This window comes from Anguilla rostrata, chromosome 14 (assembly GCF_018555375.3).
Source record: "Anguilla rostrata isolate EN2019 chromosome 14, ASM1855537v3, whole genome shotgun sequence".
In the NCBI taxonomy this organism is placed as follows: domain Eukaryota; kingdom Metazoa; phylum Chordata; class Actinopteri; order Anguilliformes; family Anguillidae; genus Anguilla; species Anguilla rostrata.
Genome location: NC_057946.1, coordinates 11,523,601 through 11,544,038, shown reverse-complemented (window position 1 = coordinate 11,544,038; position 20,438 = coordinate 11,523,601). Strand labels below are relative to the sequence as shown.

At 44.3% G+C, this 20,438-nt stretch overlaps 1 protein-coding gene across 8 annotated transcripts in view; it reads right to left on the bottom strand.

Annotated features, from left to right (window-relative positions):
* The window catches only part of nrg1 (neuregulin 1), a 145,047-nt gene that overhangs the window by 28,882 nt on the left and 95,727 nt on the right, over positions 1-20,438 (bottom strand). Inside the window, exon 1 of one of the 8 annotated variants that reach the window (XM_064307339.1) lies at positions 15,489-18,162. The exons of the other annotated variants lie outside the window; for them this stretch is intronic. Coding sequence (XP_064163409.1) covers positions 15,489-16,185 — 697 coding nt within the window. The 5' untranslated portion in view covers positions 16,186-18,162. Of the gene's footprint in view, positions 1-15,488; positions 18,163-20,438 lie in introns of those variants that run through there. 8 annotated transcript variants of the gene reach the window in all.

Sequence of the window (20,438 nt, the reverse complement as noted above, 5' to 3'; positions counted from 1 at the left end):
TTACAGCAAATCATTTGTGCAGTGATTCTCATTGATTTTGAGTCAACTGCTTGATTTCAAGTGTACCGGCCCACAAAGACAGCCTGGTAGACTTGGGATCAGGATATCATTATAATTTAGTTTAATTGACGGAGATGCAATCCAGTGAAATGCAATAAAGAATTGATGGCCAGTCTCAAAAATAAGCATAATGTAGTTTGCATCTTCCAGAATGAATCCGCAATACCGATACAGGAAAAAACAGCATGGCAGTGAACTAGGCTTGTTATATCATGGTGTCAGGAAAAAACGAAACGCCTCTTGAGCTAGCAGATGATAGCAGATTTGTTCCCTGTTTTACCATACGTAGACCAAAGAACAGTTTGCACTGTGTCCGTTTCCCTCTGGCACTCTGGAAACAAATTGATTTGCTCGCCCCCTCTCTGGTTTCCCACTGCAGCGGCTTAAAAGTCCCCTCCCCCCTCATTTGTCATCTTTTGGGACATTATTTATTTATTTTGTAAATATATTTTTTTCCCCTGCTGTCAATACGGAAACCCAGCAGCAGCATCTCTTTCCTCTGCCCGGGGACTGGAGGTGAGAGCCTGGCTGATCTACGAGCAGGGCTAAACTGGACTGTTTCTTGTCGTACAGACCCCTCTGCCGCATGCTGACACACAATCCCTGTTACTTTCCTTTCGATTTTGTTCAAAGGATGAAAAGAAGGCAGTATTGGGACACAGCGGCGAGCAGGACAGCCTGGCATGTGATTTCAGGACAGCCTGATGCCAACTTCAGGGGTTTTATATAGACCATTTTTTACTGCAGTCCCACAGGAGCCAAAGGATCAGGATGGCCTCCACCCTGGTCCTCATTTGCTTTAATGGGGAAATTCTAAAAACATTCTGCAATCAATTATTGCTGCAGTGTCTGTCTTTGTGTCCTTCAGGCTGGTTAAATGTGGTAAATGTGTGACTTTCTGGAACAGAAGTGGAGGAAGTCTTACAGGACATGACAGATTTTGACTGCACAGTTTCATCTTTCTGTTTGTGTCCCTGGATACCTCCAGCTACAAAAGGAGGACGAGATTCTCAGGGGAGTGAAAAGCATTTGAAAAGGGAAAAAAAAGAGAATTTAATTACATACTTCTAGTGCTGGAATTACAAACTATGGTTTTATGCTCAAAAGGTTTCTGTAACATGGAACCAGATACAGGTTCCAATTTAAAACAACAAACACTAGCGCACAGTATACCTTGTGCTCTTGTAAAATACTGTATTACAAATAAGTATGGCTTAGGAGAAACCAGCTCAGCGACTTCCAGCAGGGAGCAGTGAAACCATAAAAGGCTTCTTAATTCACTCCACAAGAGGAGGGGTTTATCGCAGGACTCCGTCTCAATGCAGAAAGATGCCATTAAGCCATATTTATAGCTTAAAGCCGAACCTACGGCTGATTTTCAGCTCCTTGAGTTTGTGATCAAGGGTTCCATCCCACACAAGACCTGACAGCCAGAGCCGCTGATGGGACGATAATCCGTCACCTGTAGGTGCGCACTGAGCGGCACGAAAATCCCCGCAGGCCAGAGCAGTTTTCCCCTTCAGACAGAAAGTGAGAGGGTATATATCGATCCCAAAACCACCTATCTGTCCCTCTGAAATTCCCACACGATAGGCAAATTGCATTTCTTTGGGTGCTGCCGAGCCAGTCAATATCGCCAATCGATAGCTCTGCACTTGTCTTCTCCTACTCTTTGATGCTTGAGGAATGTATGAGCAGCCGACAAAAAGTTAATCTACCTTATTTTCACACACCGAAATGGGACGGTGAGGCTTACCATTCCCTACCTGCCGTTTTTCTGACACAAAACAACAAAAAAGATTAGGCGGCGCATTCAATATAAAATTTAAAGGAGCTAACAGTAATTACATATTAATAAATACTGTATATTGTCTGTGAGGCAATAGTTGGCTACAGTTTGCCATAACTAGTCAACCTCGTGACATTATTAGAAAAGTTTTGTTGATTAAGAAGATACTTCTTTTTTTAGTTTTCCTGTGTGTAGGCTGATATGCCGTATGCTCTGCTATGCTATATGCTCAGCTTTGGGGTAAACTGAACTCCCCCAATTTCCTAAATTACAAGGGTCAATTAAGAGAACATTGCAAAAGAAACTGACCTGCCAGCCTTGTTACACACAGTAACAGTAGCGCCTGGGTAAAAAGGTCCAATAATGAAGAAAATATAGCTACAATTTGTGGGGAAGAAAAGAAAGAATATTATAAAAATATCCAAGGCCAGGAGTGGGAGAGAAGAGAAAAGGTTTGCCCTTCTCAGCTGTCTCTGTGCATGTAGAGCACACATCTTTGAGAAGGACACGGAAGCACAGGGGGATTTTTGAAGCACATTTTCAATGCCAATTCCACAAGGAAGCCATGAGCTTTTTATAGTCGTGTCCCTGAGTCTAATGTCATTATTTCACTGCACTATTGTAAGCAGACACAGAGATTCAATAAGCGAACAATGACAATGGACAAATGCTAATGCCCAATAATAATTGTAGCTCAGCAGTAGATCAGAGGAAGTAAAGTCGGGTTCTTATTATCAGGACCATTAATAACATAATAATGCAGTTAATGATACAATGCAACACTAAGACGCTGCACAATATTATGCATGTTGTCCATTTGAATATGTGCTGGCTCCATCACATGTCTGTAAACCCAGTGAGGTTGCGATGCTGTATGAGATATCCCATCAAGCCACAGGAAGATTTCAAACAGAGTCTCACAGAGGATGGCAGCAAAGGCGAGACATGCAGAGAGAAAGCCCTCAATGAACAATGGTTTGCTCACACCTTTCGCCGTATAAGGGTACTGTAGAAGTGTAGTGAGTTTATCTTTCCTACAAGTCTTCAAAACGGCAAACTTTCTGCAACATCTGCAGTATACCAGTGCGAAAGCACCTGAGATTCATTACAAAAAGCATAAACTGCCATAATTGGCTTATTTTAATGTCCACACATCTAGATCATAACACAATTGTTTTATATTCAACACAGAATGTCGGAATAGAACATATGTATTATCCATGCATTAATGCTTCATCTTGAATCATTATTTGTCAAATATGGTTTGGATTTGTGGTTTAATTGTGTTATTTTAAAAAGAAAATGAATAGTAAACGTATTCATAGGTTGGTGGGTAAGAGTATTTGGTTTATCATGAAATAAAACCAAATGAATACCTGTCATTGGGGTCTGGTTAGAAAAAGGGTAATTTCAGCCAAATTGTCAATAAAAACTACCTGCATCATTATACATGGATATGACCAATTAATTATTTAGTGAACTGGCTAATACTGTAAGTATGACATGGATTGTTTTATAAGCATTACTGGTAAATCATTAAGAGTAGTGGGGATTTATGAAATATGTTTGATTGTTTATCTTACTAGTATGGAGGTAAGCCCACAGTAAAATGTAATTAGTATCTCTGGGTGTGTAACATGCAAGAATCGCACAGTGAGATGAAGTAGAACCATGAGATTTAATAACGCTGAGACTGGCAGGACCAGACCCAGCAGATTACGCAGCACGCATGAATAATTTTCCGCTTCAGGCAATCGTAAACAGCTTTTACCCTGAGACAAGACAGAGGACAACACCTCGAGGACGACGTGATGGGCAAAACACAGACTTTTCAAAATTGAATAAATTAATTTTTTTTTAAATCTAAGGTAGGGTAAATTACCATAATCCCCCGAAAAATGCAGCCAATCAAACTCACCGAGTGTGACAGGAAATCTGAATCTACTTCACCGTAAGTGATCTCATTTAACGACTCGGTTCATCTTTGTGATCGCTGCTCCTGTGTCAATGTCATCTGCCAACCGGAAGGAAATGTGTTCCTGTCATTTTTCAATTATTGATGAATCTAGCGCGGTACTAACTCCCCTCTCGAAATTTATCAGTGCTGTGCATCATCATTAAAAACGTAATTAAAAACAGGGCAATGCACCCATCAGTCTAATCAGATTTCATACCCTGGCCTAAAATGAACATTGACCTAATTCACCTGAACCAATTATGCACACTGTAACAAATTGATTTTTTGAGGTGCAAAATCAAAGAGCAAGATCACTGTTTAAAATACGTTAAATAAAATGTCCAAATCTATCTTTTTATTTTGGGCAAAAGTAAGAAAGATGTGTGGTATAATAATTAATTGGCCTTTGCCTAACAGTAAGAAATACAGATGCTACCTTGAACACAGTATAGGCAAATGCCCAAACCCCATGAAGACAGACAGATGAAGGGCTACTCATAGGTATAAGCTATAACGATTTGAACAATGACTGAAGATAATTCACTTTTATCCCCTTTATCTGGGAGGGGGGATCAAACAATTACACAAAATGATACAATTATTCATTTTGAACTTGAGCATGACAACAAGAAATAGGAAGGATGACAGAGATACCCATTACAATCCTTCACAGGTCATTTCCATCCATTATAATGTCAAGTGCATGGCCATTGCTATAGTCAAATGCATATCAACCATACTTCACAAAGCTAACCAGGCAACTCAAAAACAGGGCTCTTCAAATGCAGGACACTTAACTTAATTATTTTACTTTGGAATTGCTTGCCAACAGAACAGCTGGCCAATTTGTGAAGTCACATCCATTTATATAAAACCAAAAGTGAAATGCAAGTTATGGAAATGTGTTTCCAAATTAGTCTTAGAGGCTAAGAATATGCTGAGTGCACATTCATGTTGAACACTGTCCAAGTCAAGTAATCAAACAAACAAATGAATTATTCAGCAATAGGCATTACAAACACACAAAAACCTGTATTTCATTTACGGCTAGTCAGGCTGTGATGCAGGGAAGGGAGTTTGAGCATTGTCCTCCAGGGGGCAGCACTAGCCCTACACAAAGGCATGGCAGCAGCTGTAACTCATTATAATCATTGCAGCTGCTCTCCATTAGCTGATCATTTGGTCTTATAAATGTCCTGGTTACATTACAGGTATTCAGTAGATGCTCTTATCCAGAGTGACTTACACAACTTTTTACATAGCATTTACGTTGCATCCATTCATACAGCTGGATATATACTGAAGCAATGCAGGTTAAGTACCTTGCTCACTGGTATAACGGCAGTGTCCTACCGGGGAATCAAACCTGTGGCCTTTAGGTAACAAGACCAACTGCTGCACACGGTTTCTCAGGCCTAATGGGAGGACTGAGGTGCGGTTTCATTTCTTGGTTTCTAGTGTGTACTGTACATTGTTGCCTGCGTTTTCCTGTGGAGAGTTCTGGTTCTGGTTTGCTCATTTGTTTTTATAAGTGTTTTTGGTTGTTTTGGTGCTAGTCATTAATACAATGCAGCAAGCCAATTATCTTTTTTGGACTCAAACTTTGTTTCCCACGTGATGCAGAGGCCCTCCCCTCAGTCATGCATGATGAGGCAAAAACGTGATTTCATGTATATATTCTCATGAGGGGATCATTTTGCTGATCACAGGCTGGTCTATAGATAACATTTTGGGTCCCTTGCTACACCATTCCAGTCCTTCAATATTTTTCTGGAGCTAACACAAACTTCAAAGTGGGAGCAAGAGCCTTTTTCATGATTACATTAGGAATACATGACAGGAATTGGACAGAATTTGATTCCCTTCTACTACCCCAATCAACTAGGAAAACAGGATGATAAACAAGCGAGATAACGAGCAAATACCCAGGGCCTCAGATCGCTGCTGGTCCCAGGGCGACTTCCAGTTCCACCTGCATTTTCACCACAGGTGTCCGGAGAGCTGAGACAGCTCCCACTGGGAATTCAGCTGAGGCCTCATCAACACTGGGAACCAAAACCCAGGGCCTGAACACCACACTGCGCCACGCCGGGCCGCCTGTGTGTACAAATCTGCTGCCGAGGACAGAACCTGCGCCCCCAACCACCGCACTGCAGCAAGAGGCCCTTTTATACTTCAAAAAAGAAACAACATAAAACATTCAAGAGTCTTTTATAGGTTGTGTGTATTTCTGTATTTCTTTCGTAGTGTCGCGTTTTGACAGACCCTACTGAGCGTATTTGTGTGACGACTTCGCTTTCACCAAACATGGCTGCCGGTAAACAACGTATGATGCTTGTTTTGTAATTGAGCTGGGAATGGTGGAGCCTACTGGTGGGACTTTTCCTCCACCTATTGGTGTGGTGGTGCAAGATGAAGAGACCCAGGGACCCGTGCTTATGGAGTTTCGAGTAATTGACTCTGAATCTCCTGGTGGGTTTTAGTGCCTCGCTATAATTACTGATAATGCTACCTCTCATGGCAGACCTGAGGATGCATACTTATTGATATTTTAACATCTTTTTTTAATGGCGGAGCTGCCCATGCATACATATTGATATTTGAGCATCGTCTCCTTTTTATCCCGGGGAGAGCTTTCTCACAACCCTGGGGGGGAATTGATCGTGGAGCAGTTACCCCCCACCCCCCCACCCTGAATGTTTTACGACTAGCCAAACAGCGCGCTGCAGAATGAGCGCTAGCTGAGAAATGTGAGTCACGGCCGCCCAGCCGCGAGTGTCGCCGGACGGCGCGGTGCACAAACTGGACAGTTTTTTCTGACTTCGCTAAGAGCTGTAATGAATCTGACATGATCCATTATGCTACTGGCCAGAGTCCCAGCACGATAAAATGTCTGTGGAGTGAAGCGCACAGAAAAAGCGCACGCGCATCGCTCTTCACGCCAGGACCACACCGGAAAGCGGCTCTGCTGGCGAACTCCCAGAAGGCACTGCAATCCCACGGCCTCCAGTGGAAACGCTTACGAGGGCACTTTCACACCTGACTCAAAACGCAGGGAGGAAAAAAAGGCGGAAACTCCTGCTCTGAAAAGTGGCGGATGCTAAATGCCATACAAACCTTGCTTTTGCTTAAACCACTGCATATTTTATGGTTATTTTTTAGCCTTTATTTTCTCCCACATAGTCCTATTAATAATCAAAATTTATTGTAGGACACACACCTGGCTGATCACAACATTTATGAGAGATCAACATTAACTAAAGTATAGATTATTTCTTTCCTAAGAGGAAATGATGAAAAAACAGGTGCTAAAGGTGTGTGTGTGTATGTGTGTATGTGTGTGTGTGTGTTTTGTAACTCCTACAGCTAATACATCTCCATTACTAAATGGACTTAGGAATTGGTCCTAAAACCAATCCATTATCAATTTACAGGGCCTGAGCACAGGGAAGGGTGTGGGGTGGGGGGTGTGGGGGGGGAGCCAGGGACTCTCTATACCTCATCCATCTCCACAGTAACGGTGTGAACACTCACAGGGGCCTCTGAGCAGCATGCATCTCTATCATAATCCCCCTCTACACGGAAAGAAACAGGAAAGGCAACAAGCTCAGGGATCTTGGGAGATGGCACTGCACAATGATTGATGGCTCACAGGCTCTTTCCTCTCCATTTTGCCATGTCGTCTCTGTCTGGTTCAGGCGTGGTCGATGACTGTCTGGTACTGTACTTAAACGTTAAATAAAGAGTAAACGAGGAATTACGGGAACATTTTATACGAAGCTCGGGATTGATAAGATTTAAGTAATGAAAATGCATCAATGTAACTCTGGCAGTCCCTCAGTGGCAGAATGCTTACCTACTCAACCCAAACTGGAGCGTATATGAAAAGGTGCTGTCAAACGGATTTGAATAGATCTCTGAAATACAGCAGTTGTTTTTTTTTACCTGCTACAGCATGTAGATTCTTATCATTTATTCAGGTTTGCATCATTCATCGAGGCCAGACGCTACCCATTATTCATACCGAGTCTCAGACAAGGTCCCCCTGAGAACGGACAGGAACTTTAAATCGCAGAGAGAGAGGCGAGAGGGGAAAAAAGCGCTCGATTTCATAGCGCCAATTTATGTGGTAACCTCAGGTTCAGCGGAGAAGACTGCTGTCTGAAGGCACATCATTAGGTAATGGACTAGATCTGAGGAACAGCAGGCAGGGAGGGTGCACTCTACACTGCATAAAGATGTCCTGTTAGCTGATCCATAAAACTCATCGCCCCCCCACCCCCCCGCCTTTTTGAATGATTGTGCCATTTTTCAACCCAATTTTTTTTTAAATCAGAAAATTAAAGAACACTTATTACGATGCACCAAAACTTTGTGCCGTGACCAGATCATCTGGAAGAGCCAATTTATTGTCAACGTTTCTTTCTGAGACGGCACTGCAAAATGGCATACGGCACGTCATTCTTACAAAGGGCAAGACGTACGACACAGAGGGATAAGTAGACGTCAGAGCAAAGGCATAGAGATGAGGCAATTCCAGATTTGCTGAGTCACGGAAGAAGGACAAACGTGCACACGCTGGGGTACCATTAACGTAATCCATTTTCAATAGGAAAGGGGGAAAAAGCTATAGCGCAGCTTCCTTCATCAATAGCTTAACTGCCAGATGTCGCTTCAGTTTACTCTAATTAAATTAGGGAACGTCACCTCAGCTGGCCTACAGCCATAATGATAATTAATTCATTAACCTCTTGCCCTTTTGTTGGGGGGGGGGGGGTGGGGGGTGGGGGGGTGTTCCTTTTATGAAATAGCATTTACATGTTGTTATATCCTCTGCAAAAGAAACTGAAAGCCCTCGAAAAAAGTGTCATACGCAATGGTGCAATAATGTTCAGCTCATACCCTCGTAAATCACACTCATTTGGTCAAAAGGCGGTGAGAAATTTGTGAGCAAATTTGTGGGATGGGCAGCTACAGCACGCTCTATTTCATACCAGATTATTAAAAATGAATATATTCAAGCAGATAGAACAGCGATAAAAGGTTAAACTATGGTATTATTTCCTATAACGTCCAATCAACTTTGACACCTGGATCTCTGTCACCCAAACTTTGGTATTCCAGTATTCCAGCATTTTCCCATTAAGGCAGATGAGTATTAATTTAATTTCTGACATGCCCAAATCCAAACAGAGCAGGAAATGGGACGTGGTTATTCTTTGTGCAAAATGATTAGCTTTGACTCCTGAAATGCTATAGATGAGAGATTTGTATGTGCCCATTGATGTGGATGGTTAATTCATTCACAGACAGACAGCTACTGACAAATTCAATTTGCCAATTCGATTGCAATTGATGGCACTCCACAGTTTCCCAAAGAAAGAGACCCCATACGCAACCGCTTTGGTTAATCCTGTGACAAACAGACCAGGTTGTTTGGATAATAAATAGGATCCATTGTGGGGGGTGGGGGGGGGATGTTAACTACCAGTCCTTTTATCTGATTCTTGAATATCATTACAAAGTAGAAGTCATAAAGTGATGACTTCATTCTCTTTGCCTGCCGATTTGCATAGCCATACGGGCCGTATGTCGAAGTGGGGGAGGCGCTGTCTGGATGCTGGGAGGGAGATTTATTTATTCTTGTTTCATGTGCAAATATATCACACCTTTCTCCTGTGATGTAATGGAGGAGAGTGCAGGAAGGGGGTGGAAAGAGGTGGGGAGGGGGGGGGGGGGCACTTTGTCCAGACCCAGACGTCTATTTATAATGCATTCATCTCCCATCCCACAAGACAATATACATCCTGGCTGTGACATCTAATTAGGTCTGCATCTGGGGCGGCGTGGTAGTGTTGCCACCGAGTATCGCCAGAAATACTGAACGGCGATGGCCGCCGCAGGACCACACATCCAGGGCGAATCTTTATAAGGCCATAAAAATGGCCCGGGAAGCACCATCGGCGCTCAGTTGGCGATGAGCTATCGTCAGGTTGCTCCGCCACTGGGAAGGGTCATAAAAAATGATCTACGTTCACAATTTGTCCATGCATGCCATTAAACTGCACACTCCCTCTCCCCAGCAAACAACCCAGCCCTCGAGTATCAAGCAGTGGCACATTCTACGTGCACAAGGCCACTGTTTAGCTGTGCAAACTGGGTTCTGATGCGCATGTTAATGGATATTTTTCCTTGCTACAAGCAAGGGGGATAAAATCTACATTCATTACATACACACAGTAGACCTTGGTAGAGATGAAACAGTAAAATGGCTTATTTGACCAATCTAAAGTACAGTATTACAGATCACTGCGTGCTCTTTGTGGAACTGTAATATGACTTTCAACGCAAAACTATTTATATGCTTAAAAATACATTCAGCATTATAGTTGCCTATTTTGGGGAAGATGTTTATCCACACATATTCTTACGCAACGATGTAAACAAAATAAAAAACAAAGTCCACTTTAAAAAAATATAGAAAATCAGCTTGCTGCAGTAAATATGAGTTTGCTAGCTATTGACATAATTTTAATAACCGGAACTGTAAATTTGTAGTTTGGAATGTGTTTAGATGAGCAGGTCATGTAACAAGGCAGAAAATTGGCCAATGCCTCTCGCTCTCTCTCTCTCTCTGAGAGCATAGGTGACTGCCTAGGAGAGAAGTCTGAAAATGCTGCTGAAAATATGAGGGATTATCCCATTTCATACCAAAAAATGATTTTTTCCCCTCAAAGTAGATTATACTCATGAAAAGCAAGACTGGTGCTACAGAACACTTTCAGTTTGAGAGGACAGATACAGGAAAAATATTCCGTGACCCACATAAGCCACTGCTATTGAAAATTCAGTTTGGGGTCCAATTATCCTGGCGTACAGGTACACAGGAAAATGAGATCCTGAAAAGGAGTGCAGGTGAAGTTAAAAGAGTGAAACACTGAAAAGAGCAGGAAGAACTTCTTAGAACAGTTATTAATCAAAATATGGAGACTAAGATAACCAGTACATGAAAATGAGAAACTGAAAATTTTGTAGAACTGTTGTGCAATCGACTGTGGAATAACTGACAAGAGTCACTACTGTCAGTTCTGAGTGAAGATTTCTGAGGCACTGTCATCTATAAAAACCACCAAAATGAGGAGAAGCATATACAAATGTACACTGTTAGAAAGAACCAGAACATTCTACAACATGCATATTAATGCTGAAGCAACTATTGACATGGATTGTAACCATTGAAAGGAGAAAAAATAAAATGAATTTTGACCAGACATAAAATCAATTTCCTTCTGCATAATAATAATGCACAGCTATTTAAATAAGCGTGATCAACACAGTGGAAAATGATTGTCTTGGCACGTCAAGTATTTCAAATACCATTATCTTACAGCATCATCCACTGAAAACATGCTCATACACGGATCGAGCTAATGTTGATGATGCATGATTGCATAACCTGGTATCACTGTAAGCTTGAATATATCTAAACAAGAGCAAAGATAACGTATGAAGCAACAGAACCAAGGGAAAGACGGCTCGTGAACAGGGGCACGTTGTCAGGACTGCAGTACCGCCAGGAGAAACTTGGACACATTGGATATTCTGAAATCTAGGACACCATCACAACAGCCTTAGTAGCAAATCTGGGCCCCTGACGCTATTTGGTTTGCCCTTTGATGTAAGTTCATCTGCAAACTTACAGATAATTGTTCTTTTTGTAGAATCCTGGTCTAATATATATATTTTTTAAACTTTACAAAGTACACAGAGTTAAAACATAAGCCTACATGGTTATCAAATATATGAAAGAAGGTAAAAACATCTTTGAATGGGATAGGTTTTTTTCCTGATGTTCTCTGTACTGATAATGGCCCTTCAAATATAAAAAGTTCCCCCTTCCCCAGAAAGCAGCTCTCAAACCACAGCTAAACAGAATGCCATCTCGTCTGTCACAGTCCATTAGTTTAACTACGCAATGGGTCTATCACAATGAGGGCATTCTATCATCGAGAGCAGACGACTTGGCAAATACTTAAGTTTGATACCAACTCCATAATTTGGTCAGACAAACATGGGTACAATATCCACAAAAAGGGCACAGCTAGAGGCACATTCACAGCCGAGATGCAATACATAAATTATAACTTTCAAGGTCAAATGGAAACAGAGAGAGAGCGATAGCTTGAGCAGCAGTGATGGAATGGGGTCAGTAATGTGCCAATGGTCCTGTCAGGACATATGTTCACAGGAAACCCCTCCCCACAGGCACGATAACGTCATGCAAGCGCGCTCAATGCATAACCAGTATTGTGGTGAGCATAACTCACCTGTGACTCAGGGGGAAGAGGCGTCCCCTGGACTTTCTTACCCAATCTCAACAGTAAAACTTTGTGAAACCCTGCAGGCCTGAGGGCAGTAACTAGGCTGCAGTGGCTGTGGGCATTCAAACTCAGGAAAACACAAAACGTTTTCCTGCTGACGGCAAGTACTGCAGGATAAGGCTGACTAAAATTCTGTTGCCTGGAGCTGCAGGTGGACAGAAAAACCACCACCACACATGGCTTGAGAGTTGAACCAAAGGTCCCGTATGAAATTGTTACAGTAAGAAGCAAAAATGCCTTTGGTGAAAAGTCCAAGCTCTGCATTTTGTCCACATATAAAAGCCTACTACAGAACAGGTTACTGTCATCAGAAGTTTCTACTGAAATGGTCAGGTTCTCAACCAGTGTTGGTTGACTTCTTCTGAAATGGAAGTCTTTGCATATTTATACATGAAAAATTTGGCCTTCATGCACAAAAACATCTGCATTTGAATGGATCCTGATGCACTCAGGATTGAGGCATTTAGCTCCACTGATAATTAATCACTGCCATCGTGCTGCCGTAGATCTGTGGTTTCAGTACGAGTCCTTGTTGATGGTACCGCTTCTCTGGGGGCCTAAACATGAACAAAACACTTTCCACATCCCAGGAAAAGCCTTTAGTGGGCCTTATCCCTCAGCGTGCCCCAGAGGCAAACTGTTCTGTGAACGTGCTTCCCTAGATTAGTTTTTCAGTGGCAAGGCAATATGCAATGTGCTGCTGTATAACTTAACAGGATAAAATATTTTTAATGATGAAAGAAAATTGAAAAGATTTTCATGGCCATTTGCAAGGGGATACTTTTCATTGAAGAAACATAAGGGGGAATGGCTGTTATGATTTGTATTTTTAAAAATGTTTAAATCCCAAACAGCAAATATGGGATTATAAACAGAAATAATAATCAGTAACAGTCAAATAAATATGTTGCTAGATACACACAATTTCACACAATTAAACAATTAATATAGATAATGTGTGTGCGGCTCTATTCCTTACCACTTTCTGGTGTGAGTTCAGCAAACATTTCACCAACAAAAGTTAGTTGTAAAAGTGGCTGTTCTGTGTGTTTCATACAGTGTGTAGACTTGTGGTTGTTAAAATCAGCGCAATTGGCATGACCGGGAGTGGCTTCAGCACTGATTGAAATGATCAAACCTGCCATCTTGAAAGGTTTCTGTGCCCATCCTCCCCTCTCTCATTAGTGTTAATAATGGAGCATCGAGCCATTTTTTCAGCAAATAAAGGCTGTAACAACCAATGCGAGGTGAAAGCAGAGCAGGTCACACACAGCAGCCCCTGGTCCTCTGCATACCTGCTCCCAAGACCACTCACTAATTCCTGATAATTTGCTTTATTCGGCCAGGCCAGGGACGGAGTTGCTATCACTTTCACACTGCTTCCTGGTGAAAGAGCGGAACCGCTCTCGGGGTATTGATTTAGACTGAGATTACCAAAGCAACCGATAACATTTCCATTTCTGGGGCTGCTCCATTGATCAGGCCATTTAAAAACGAAGGGAAAGCTTTTAGCTTTACAGTAGGCCTCGATGCATCTAATAAATATACAGTAAATCTAAAAAAACTAGCTTCCCATAATGCACCCTCACTGTATGACTAGTTACACTAGTATATGACATTAAAATTCCCCTCCGTTATGCCAGAATTTGTATGTCACTGCAACGGCAGGTTTGTGAGCTTAAAGAAGTCACTGTATACATATAACAAGATGCGTTCATGGGGTTGCCTGAAAAACCCGTTTCGGAATTGTGAAGCAGACGAGGCGTGACCGTTTAGTTTCCTGCTGATAACAAAATATGAACACAAACCACACCGCTGTCATTCTTAGGAAAAGTGCGATGCAACCTACGATCAAAAGTCTGTCAATTAGTACCTATTGATGATCACATGACCGTGTAGGGACTATAAGGGGTGTGTCAAAAGCAGAGAAATCCTTTTCCTGCTGCTTAGCCACTGTCTCAACAATTAATACCAAAGCCCTGCTTTGTGCAGTCATGCACATTAAAAATTTCATTTTTACCCAATGGAGGGCACCAAACATGACTTAACAAATTTAGCTTGTTTTCAGACATGCAAAAAAAAGACCCCAGTCAGCAAAAGGCTATAGTTTTATAGCACTAGCTACAGGAATAAAGCAGCAGGCTAGTGCAGTGTGGCCGCAGGTCAAAGTGACCCACAGTTTGACCTCTCTAAAAGCAATGCAGGTGAAAAATGTAAAGGGGGGAGGGCTGTGCAGGACCAGCAGAGTGCCGGTGGAGGCTGGCAGCCGTCCAGATGTAATAATTCTCCTGGCTTTCAAAGTCATGGTGGATAGCAGTTAGTGGGCAGATAGCATTACTGGGATTGTCTTTCTTTGTGGCTTAGGGATGGAGAGGGAATCAATTAGCCCACAGCAGGCTGACCTTGAAATGGAACCGCCCCCCAACCCCCCATCGCCAGGAGGAAGTCTCTCCGCACCACAGCATTTCGTTTGAGGAAGTCATGCAGCATCCGTTATCGATTAAAACTTTTTTTTTAATGTGTATATGACTGGAACGGTTCAGATGCACCACGAGCTCTCCACCCTTCCACACGGGGACAACCATAGCGAGGACAAGCGCGGACTGCCATTAGCAACCTGCAGCACAACCGCCTTCATCTTCTCACCGTTAGGCACTCAGCAGTGGGTGGAGGTTCTTATTTACATTCGCCTTGTTATGAGGCAGCAGTTGACAGTGGGGACGGGAGAGAAGGGAGGGAGTTTCTGTCACAATGGCACAGAAACCCCCAGGTAAGATAATGATGCTTTCAAGGCTTAGTCACAGGCTCTTGCATTACAACTGACAAGCCCCAGCACGTCTGCAGAGAGCCGAACAGCACACATTTTTTCACCCTTATTACGTATCCACTTCCTTTCAAAACCCACTGTCTTTCATATACATGTGTATTTTTACACAGATTTTTATAAATGACTCAGTACTTTTCCATACCAATCACAATATTTGAATAGAAATTTGGAACTTATATATAATTTTGCCAAAGGGAATGCTTTTTTTGTCTTGTAAGACAACACTCACATTCCACTGATACAGAAAAAAACTTAAGTGTAAACTACAACAGTAATAGCTGCCATGCTGACCACAGACTTACCACAAACGCCTGGTCTTAAATGCTTAAAAGCAAATGGCCAAACTGTTCTTCTAGGTGAACTAAGACTCCCTCCAGAAAACTGCTTGCTGACAGGACACTACAGGGTGATACGAGAATGTGAGCTTGTAATGTCTCCACTGGGAAAATAAAAGGTGCAACAGCGAGTACTTACAGTATTTGGGAATATAAATATCATTAGATTCCAGAGTGGGCTCAGGGCGCGCTGTTGAAGGTTCCTTCTTCCTAGGTTGGGGAGGGGTGGACGTCCCTGGCGGAGCAGGGGGGTCGGTGCGGAGCGTCAGTGCTGAGGTGGGACTATGCCCAGTCCCTCTTGGGGACGGGGGCTCGAAGGGTCCTGTCGTGGGGTTCCCCTCCACGAACACCTCAGGCCGATGCGTGGTGAGCGACGGAGTGGGGAGAGCGGAGGGGCGCGGGAAAAAGTCGGGGAGCCCCAGGGTGGGGTCGGCCACGATGACGGGGTCCTGGCCCATGCGCTTGGGGTCCAGGTGAGTGGGGGGCTCGTACTCAAAGATCTTGTCCACGAAGACCCACTTGAGGCCGGCGGTGCAGAGAGCCAGGCTGAGCAGGCAGGCCAGGATGGGCAGGATGCAGATCTTCTCCGACTGCAGGCAGCTGCGCACCTGCTCCCGCTCCAGACACACGCAGCAGGCCCCCGCCAGCGCCGCCAGTCCCAGAGGACCGCCCCCGCCGCCGCCACCGCCGCCATCGCTGCTCTCCTCCTCGCCGCCGCCGCCGCCTTCACCCGCCGTCACCGGCTCGTCCTCGCGGGCCTCGTCGGTCCCCACGGGCAACACCGATCCGGGAGGGGCGCACAGCCCTGCCAAGGAGTCCTCCACTCCCTCTGACATCCTCTCCTGCTCTCCCTCTCCCTTCTTCCAGCTGGCTCGCTCCCTCCCTCCCTCCCTCCCTCCCTCTCTCAGGTCTGGTCTCTGGACGCCTGGACTCTAGCTCGGAGTGTTGTGCGGAGCTGGGGAGCGGGTAGGATGAAGCGCGCTTTCCATTATCAGACCAGGCTGCTGCTGCGGGGGAGGGGGGGGGGCTGCGCAGAGAGAGAGGATGCTCTTTGGCAGCAGGGGGTAACCTTATTAAGCTTCTGGGAAGTGTGCTGGCAGGCACGCGGACAGGAGAAGAGTTCTTCTTTCGGGACCGCACTCAAGGCATTCTGTCCAAGCAGGGCTTACGTGCATGCCAAACAAGTCTAAAAATGAATGCATAAATTCAAACTGGACGCGCAATAAAAAGTAACTAGCGAAAGAGAACCAAGTCTTTTTCTCTCCACCTCTCTCCTCCCCTCCTTTTTTCTTTCTTCTGTCTCTTCTTCTTTTCTCTCTCTCTTGCAGAGAGCTGGCTGGGCTCCTGGCCGGGGTCGGGGCTGTCCCAGGACGCTGCGGCTGCAGTCCACTCACCTGACCGTGCGGGAGGCTCCGTAGACGCGGGGAGTGGGGAGCAGCAGAGGAGGCAGGAAGAGCAGGAGCGTCGGTCGCGCGAGCAGCATGCTGTTGTGCTCACGCGGAGGCGGAAAGGGGCTGAATCATGAAGGAGCAGCAGGTGCCCGTCCTCCCGGCTACGCAGGAGAGACGCCTCATTAGTGGAGACAGAGAGAGAGAGAGAGAGAGGGAGGAGGGGGAGGAGGGGGAGGCTCACGGGAAGACGGAAGGAGTCTGGCTACTCCCCCTTTCCTATTTCTCCTCCTCCTTTTAGATTGCTCGCCTCCTCTTTCACTCTTTAGAGTGCAGCTCTCTCTGTCTCTCTCAGTCTCCGAGCTCGCTCTCTCGCTATCGCTCTCTCTCTCTCACACACTCCCCTCCCTCTCCCATTACGTCTTTCTCTCTCTTTCACTCACTCACTCACTCACTACGATCTCTCGCATATGCTTCTACTCCCTCCCCTTAGCCTGAACACAAGGCATACAGCTAAGCAAGTTCGTACTTGATCCAATTACGAAGACTGGCAGCGAATCAAAGGCGAGCAGACAGCCCTGTTTTTTATTTGTTTTTGTTTTTTTTTTCCGTCACGCACTCTTTCCCCTCCCTCTGTGCTCTCTTGCAAGTCATTGATTATGCTAATGTTTTTCTTCTTTTTTTCCTTTTTATTGTTGCGGGATACAGCTGAACTGGTGAAGCTGACACATGATGCTTCCCAAGAGAACTGGGCCGTTATTTTAATATTCGGGGGCTCGGCTACCCGCCCTCCCCACTGAGATTTTCATTTATACTGTGCCTTGAAAAGAGGAACAAAGAATGAAATGAGAGATGCTGATGATGAGGATGAAACTGAAAGGGCAGTTCACGGATGGAGCATCTTACGTGCATATACAAAAAAATGGCCTCATTGCATTTATAACGAGGTGCGCTTTTTGTTTCGTTTTTTAATATCGCTAACCCGATTTCCTCCGGATAAAATTCAATTTATTTTGATTTGGCCTCATGTTGTTGCAGGCAGATAACAATTCATACTTGTAAACTTGCTCCTTGGCTTTCATAATTACATTTACTGCTACACTGCCACGCAGCGCTGACTCAGGGGATAAGGGAGACAGTCAAGAGTGTCCGGAAACGGCATCGACTAGCCATAAATATTGGATGAGGGACAGACTGCTTGAGGTGTACGAGTGTGAAAGGAAATCTCTGCAGTTTGCTGGGGAAAAGAGGAAGCACATCGCTTGATCTCTGCCTCCATGTTACTAATGACTATGTGAAAATGGATTTTTCCTCGATTCTGCAGACAGCGAAGCCAAAAGACTGAAATTAATACCCTGTATGGTGCACATCTAAGAGTGAATTAGCTTTAACTGACATTGCTGGAGGAAAACTGTCTTTTATTAACTTCCCTATGGGGGGGGGGGGGGGTTGGCAGATTAAAGCTTTCACTGTCTGATACAATACTGTGTTGTAACTGATTATTACAAATGATCTGAGCAGGCATGGCAGGTTTCCCTAAGTGTGCAGTATGATCCACCACATAGTTCCCCTCAAACTAATATTAAACAATAATTTGTGACATCTAAAAGCAGCCCAAGGTGTTTGCTGACCACATCACACAGGGTATACTGTTTAGTGGAGGAAAGGAAGTCGATTTTCATATGTCAGAAAACAAAACACTGCAACCATCTGACCAGACGGTACAACCACAGTTAAATGCATCTTTAATCCTAATTCATTAGCACTAAAAACTGTGCCTTCCCACAGGGACACCTTGCCCTGTAGTGACTGGGAGGGGACTAGACGTGACATCTGGTTATGAGATTAGACCACTCAGATTCAGAAACACACCTCCCCAGGACACTAAAACCATTTACTTATTTCCTCACAAACAAGTTCAATCCAACATCAAGCTTTCATCTAGTCAGACCTCACTTATTTACAATAAAAAAAGGATACATGCGCAACACTAATTGTGCCCACTGTAATCTTAGCCCTTTTCATGACATTAAACATGAACAGTGAACCAGCCTACCAGAGTGAACACAGCCAAAATCAAACCAAAAAAAGAAAGGCTGAGCAGAAGCACTCAGTTCAGCGCGTCTTTGCTTGCAGCGAAAATTCCAGAATCCTGTTTGTTTCCCTTCGGCAGGTGCCCAGCGCATTCGCTGTGGCCTCATATGCATGTGACAGCGCCGGAAGAAGGGGAGGTTGGGATTAGCGGTCACACAACCCAAGCTCGCACGGCCGGGTTTAAAGTGCAATCTCCTAACGGTGCTCGGCTGCACAAAAGATAGGCTGACAGAAAAATCCCCCCAGTGAGCTGTTAAGCTTCTCCCTCAGTGCTAATAGGCTGTGAGGACAATCCCAAGACTGCTGTCTGAGTGGGGATGGTTTTAACAGCAAGAACGCGGTTTAAAGGTCAGGTCATTGCCAGTGACCCATTTAGACCTGAACGACCCGCCAGACTCCAAAACACCTTGAGTGGAATTGACTTGTTTTCAATCGCTATCCAGAAGGTCTTTCCTTTTCTTAAAACCTGCAAACATCTCATCTTTTTTTTTTTTTTGTTTTTTGTTTGCAAAACGGATCCATTTTATCCCTTCAACACAACTTGTTCCGTTTCATTTACTTGCCTATCATGGACAGGGGACGAAGCAGCCGAGAGGCAAGCACGTCAATTACTGGACCTGCTCAGGTAATCGACATGCTCAATTGCCTTAAAACCCTGAAACGTGGCGCCACGCCGCCTCGCTGGCGAAAAGCACGTAAAGAGGCGCAAGCACAACTCTTGGGTACTGAACGAGCTCTCTTCCACCAGGAGAGCGAGGGGCCCAGGGTGCACCCCTTGAATAAATATGAGCGTTTCCGTGCCGATGTGAGACTCACACTTGCCCCGCGTGGCGTTAAAGTGGCAGTCAGGTCATCAGAGGCACAGCGCTGAACGCATGAGAAGACACAAATAAATTACTCCCGTGCAAATCTACCTCACGGAGACTAACCTTTAAAAAAAAAACATCTCTGTCCCAGAGAAATGAAAAGCGACAGCTTCGGTTTGTGAGGGCGCAAGTTTAAAAAAAAAAAAAAAAAAGCAGAGATAAAGGGAACAAAATGTTCCGAGCACTGATGAGAATATTAAATACGATAGGCCATCAACTATTCAGCACAGCCTGCATCCCTAGTAGACAGTACGGTCAAACACTCTTTGAAGTCCTATAAGAAAGCATTGCAACTATAAAGCATTGTTTACCCTAAAAGAGTATTGTCCTGCAGAATTCAGAAAAACAGGACACATTCCCCTGTTTATATGAACTCAAAATGATGATTTCCGGCACAATAGTCACAAGATGAAAACTTGTGAATGAATAAATAAATAAATAAAATAGTGTGATTAATATTTTAGCCTGACGGCCAATCATGTCTTGTGGCGCCGCCGGAAGGCGGCACAGTCTGTGTCCACCGTCACAGAGCACAGCAGCTAATACTCCACTTACTGTGATTACTCTGGACACACAGTGACAACTGAACTGAAGCTTACCGCAAACATCCAGCCAGCCACCCGCAATGTTCCCTGTTTGGGTGAAAGAGCCACTAATGAAGTACGTGAGACATGCCGGGAATAGCCTGCAAGTACAATGCAGGTGACCTGCTGCATAGGTTAGTTCAGCTGCGTTTAATAA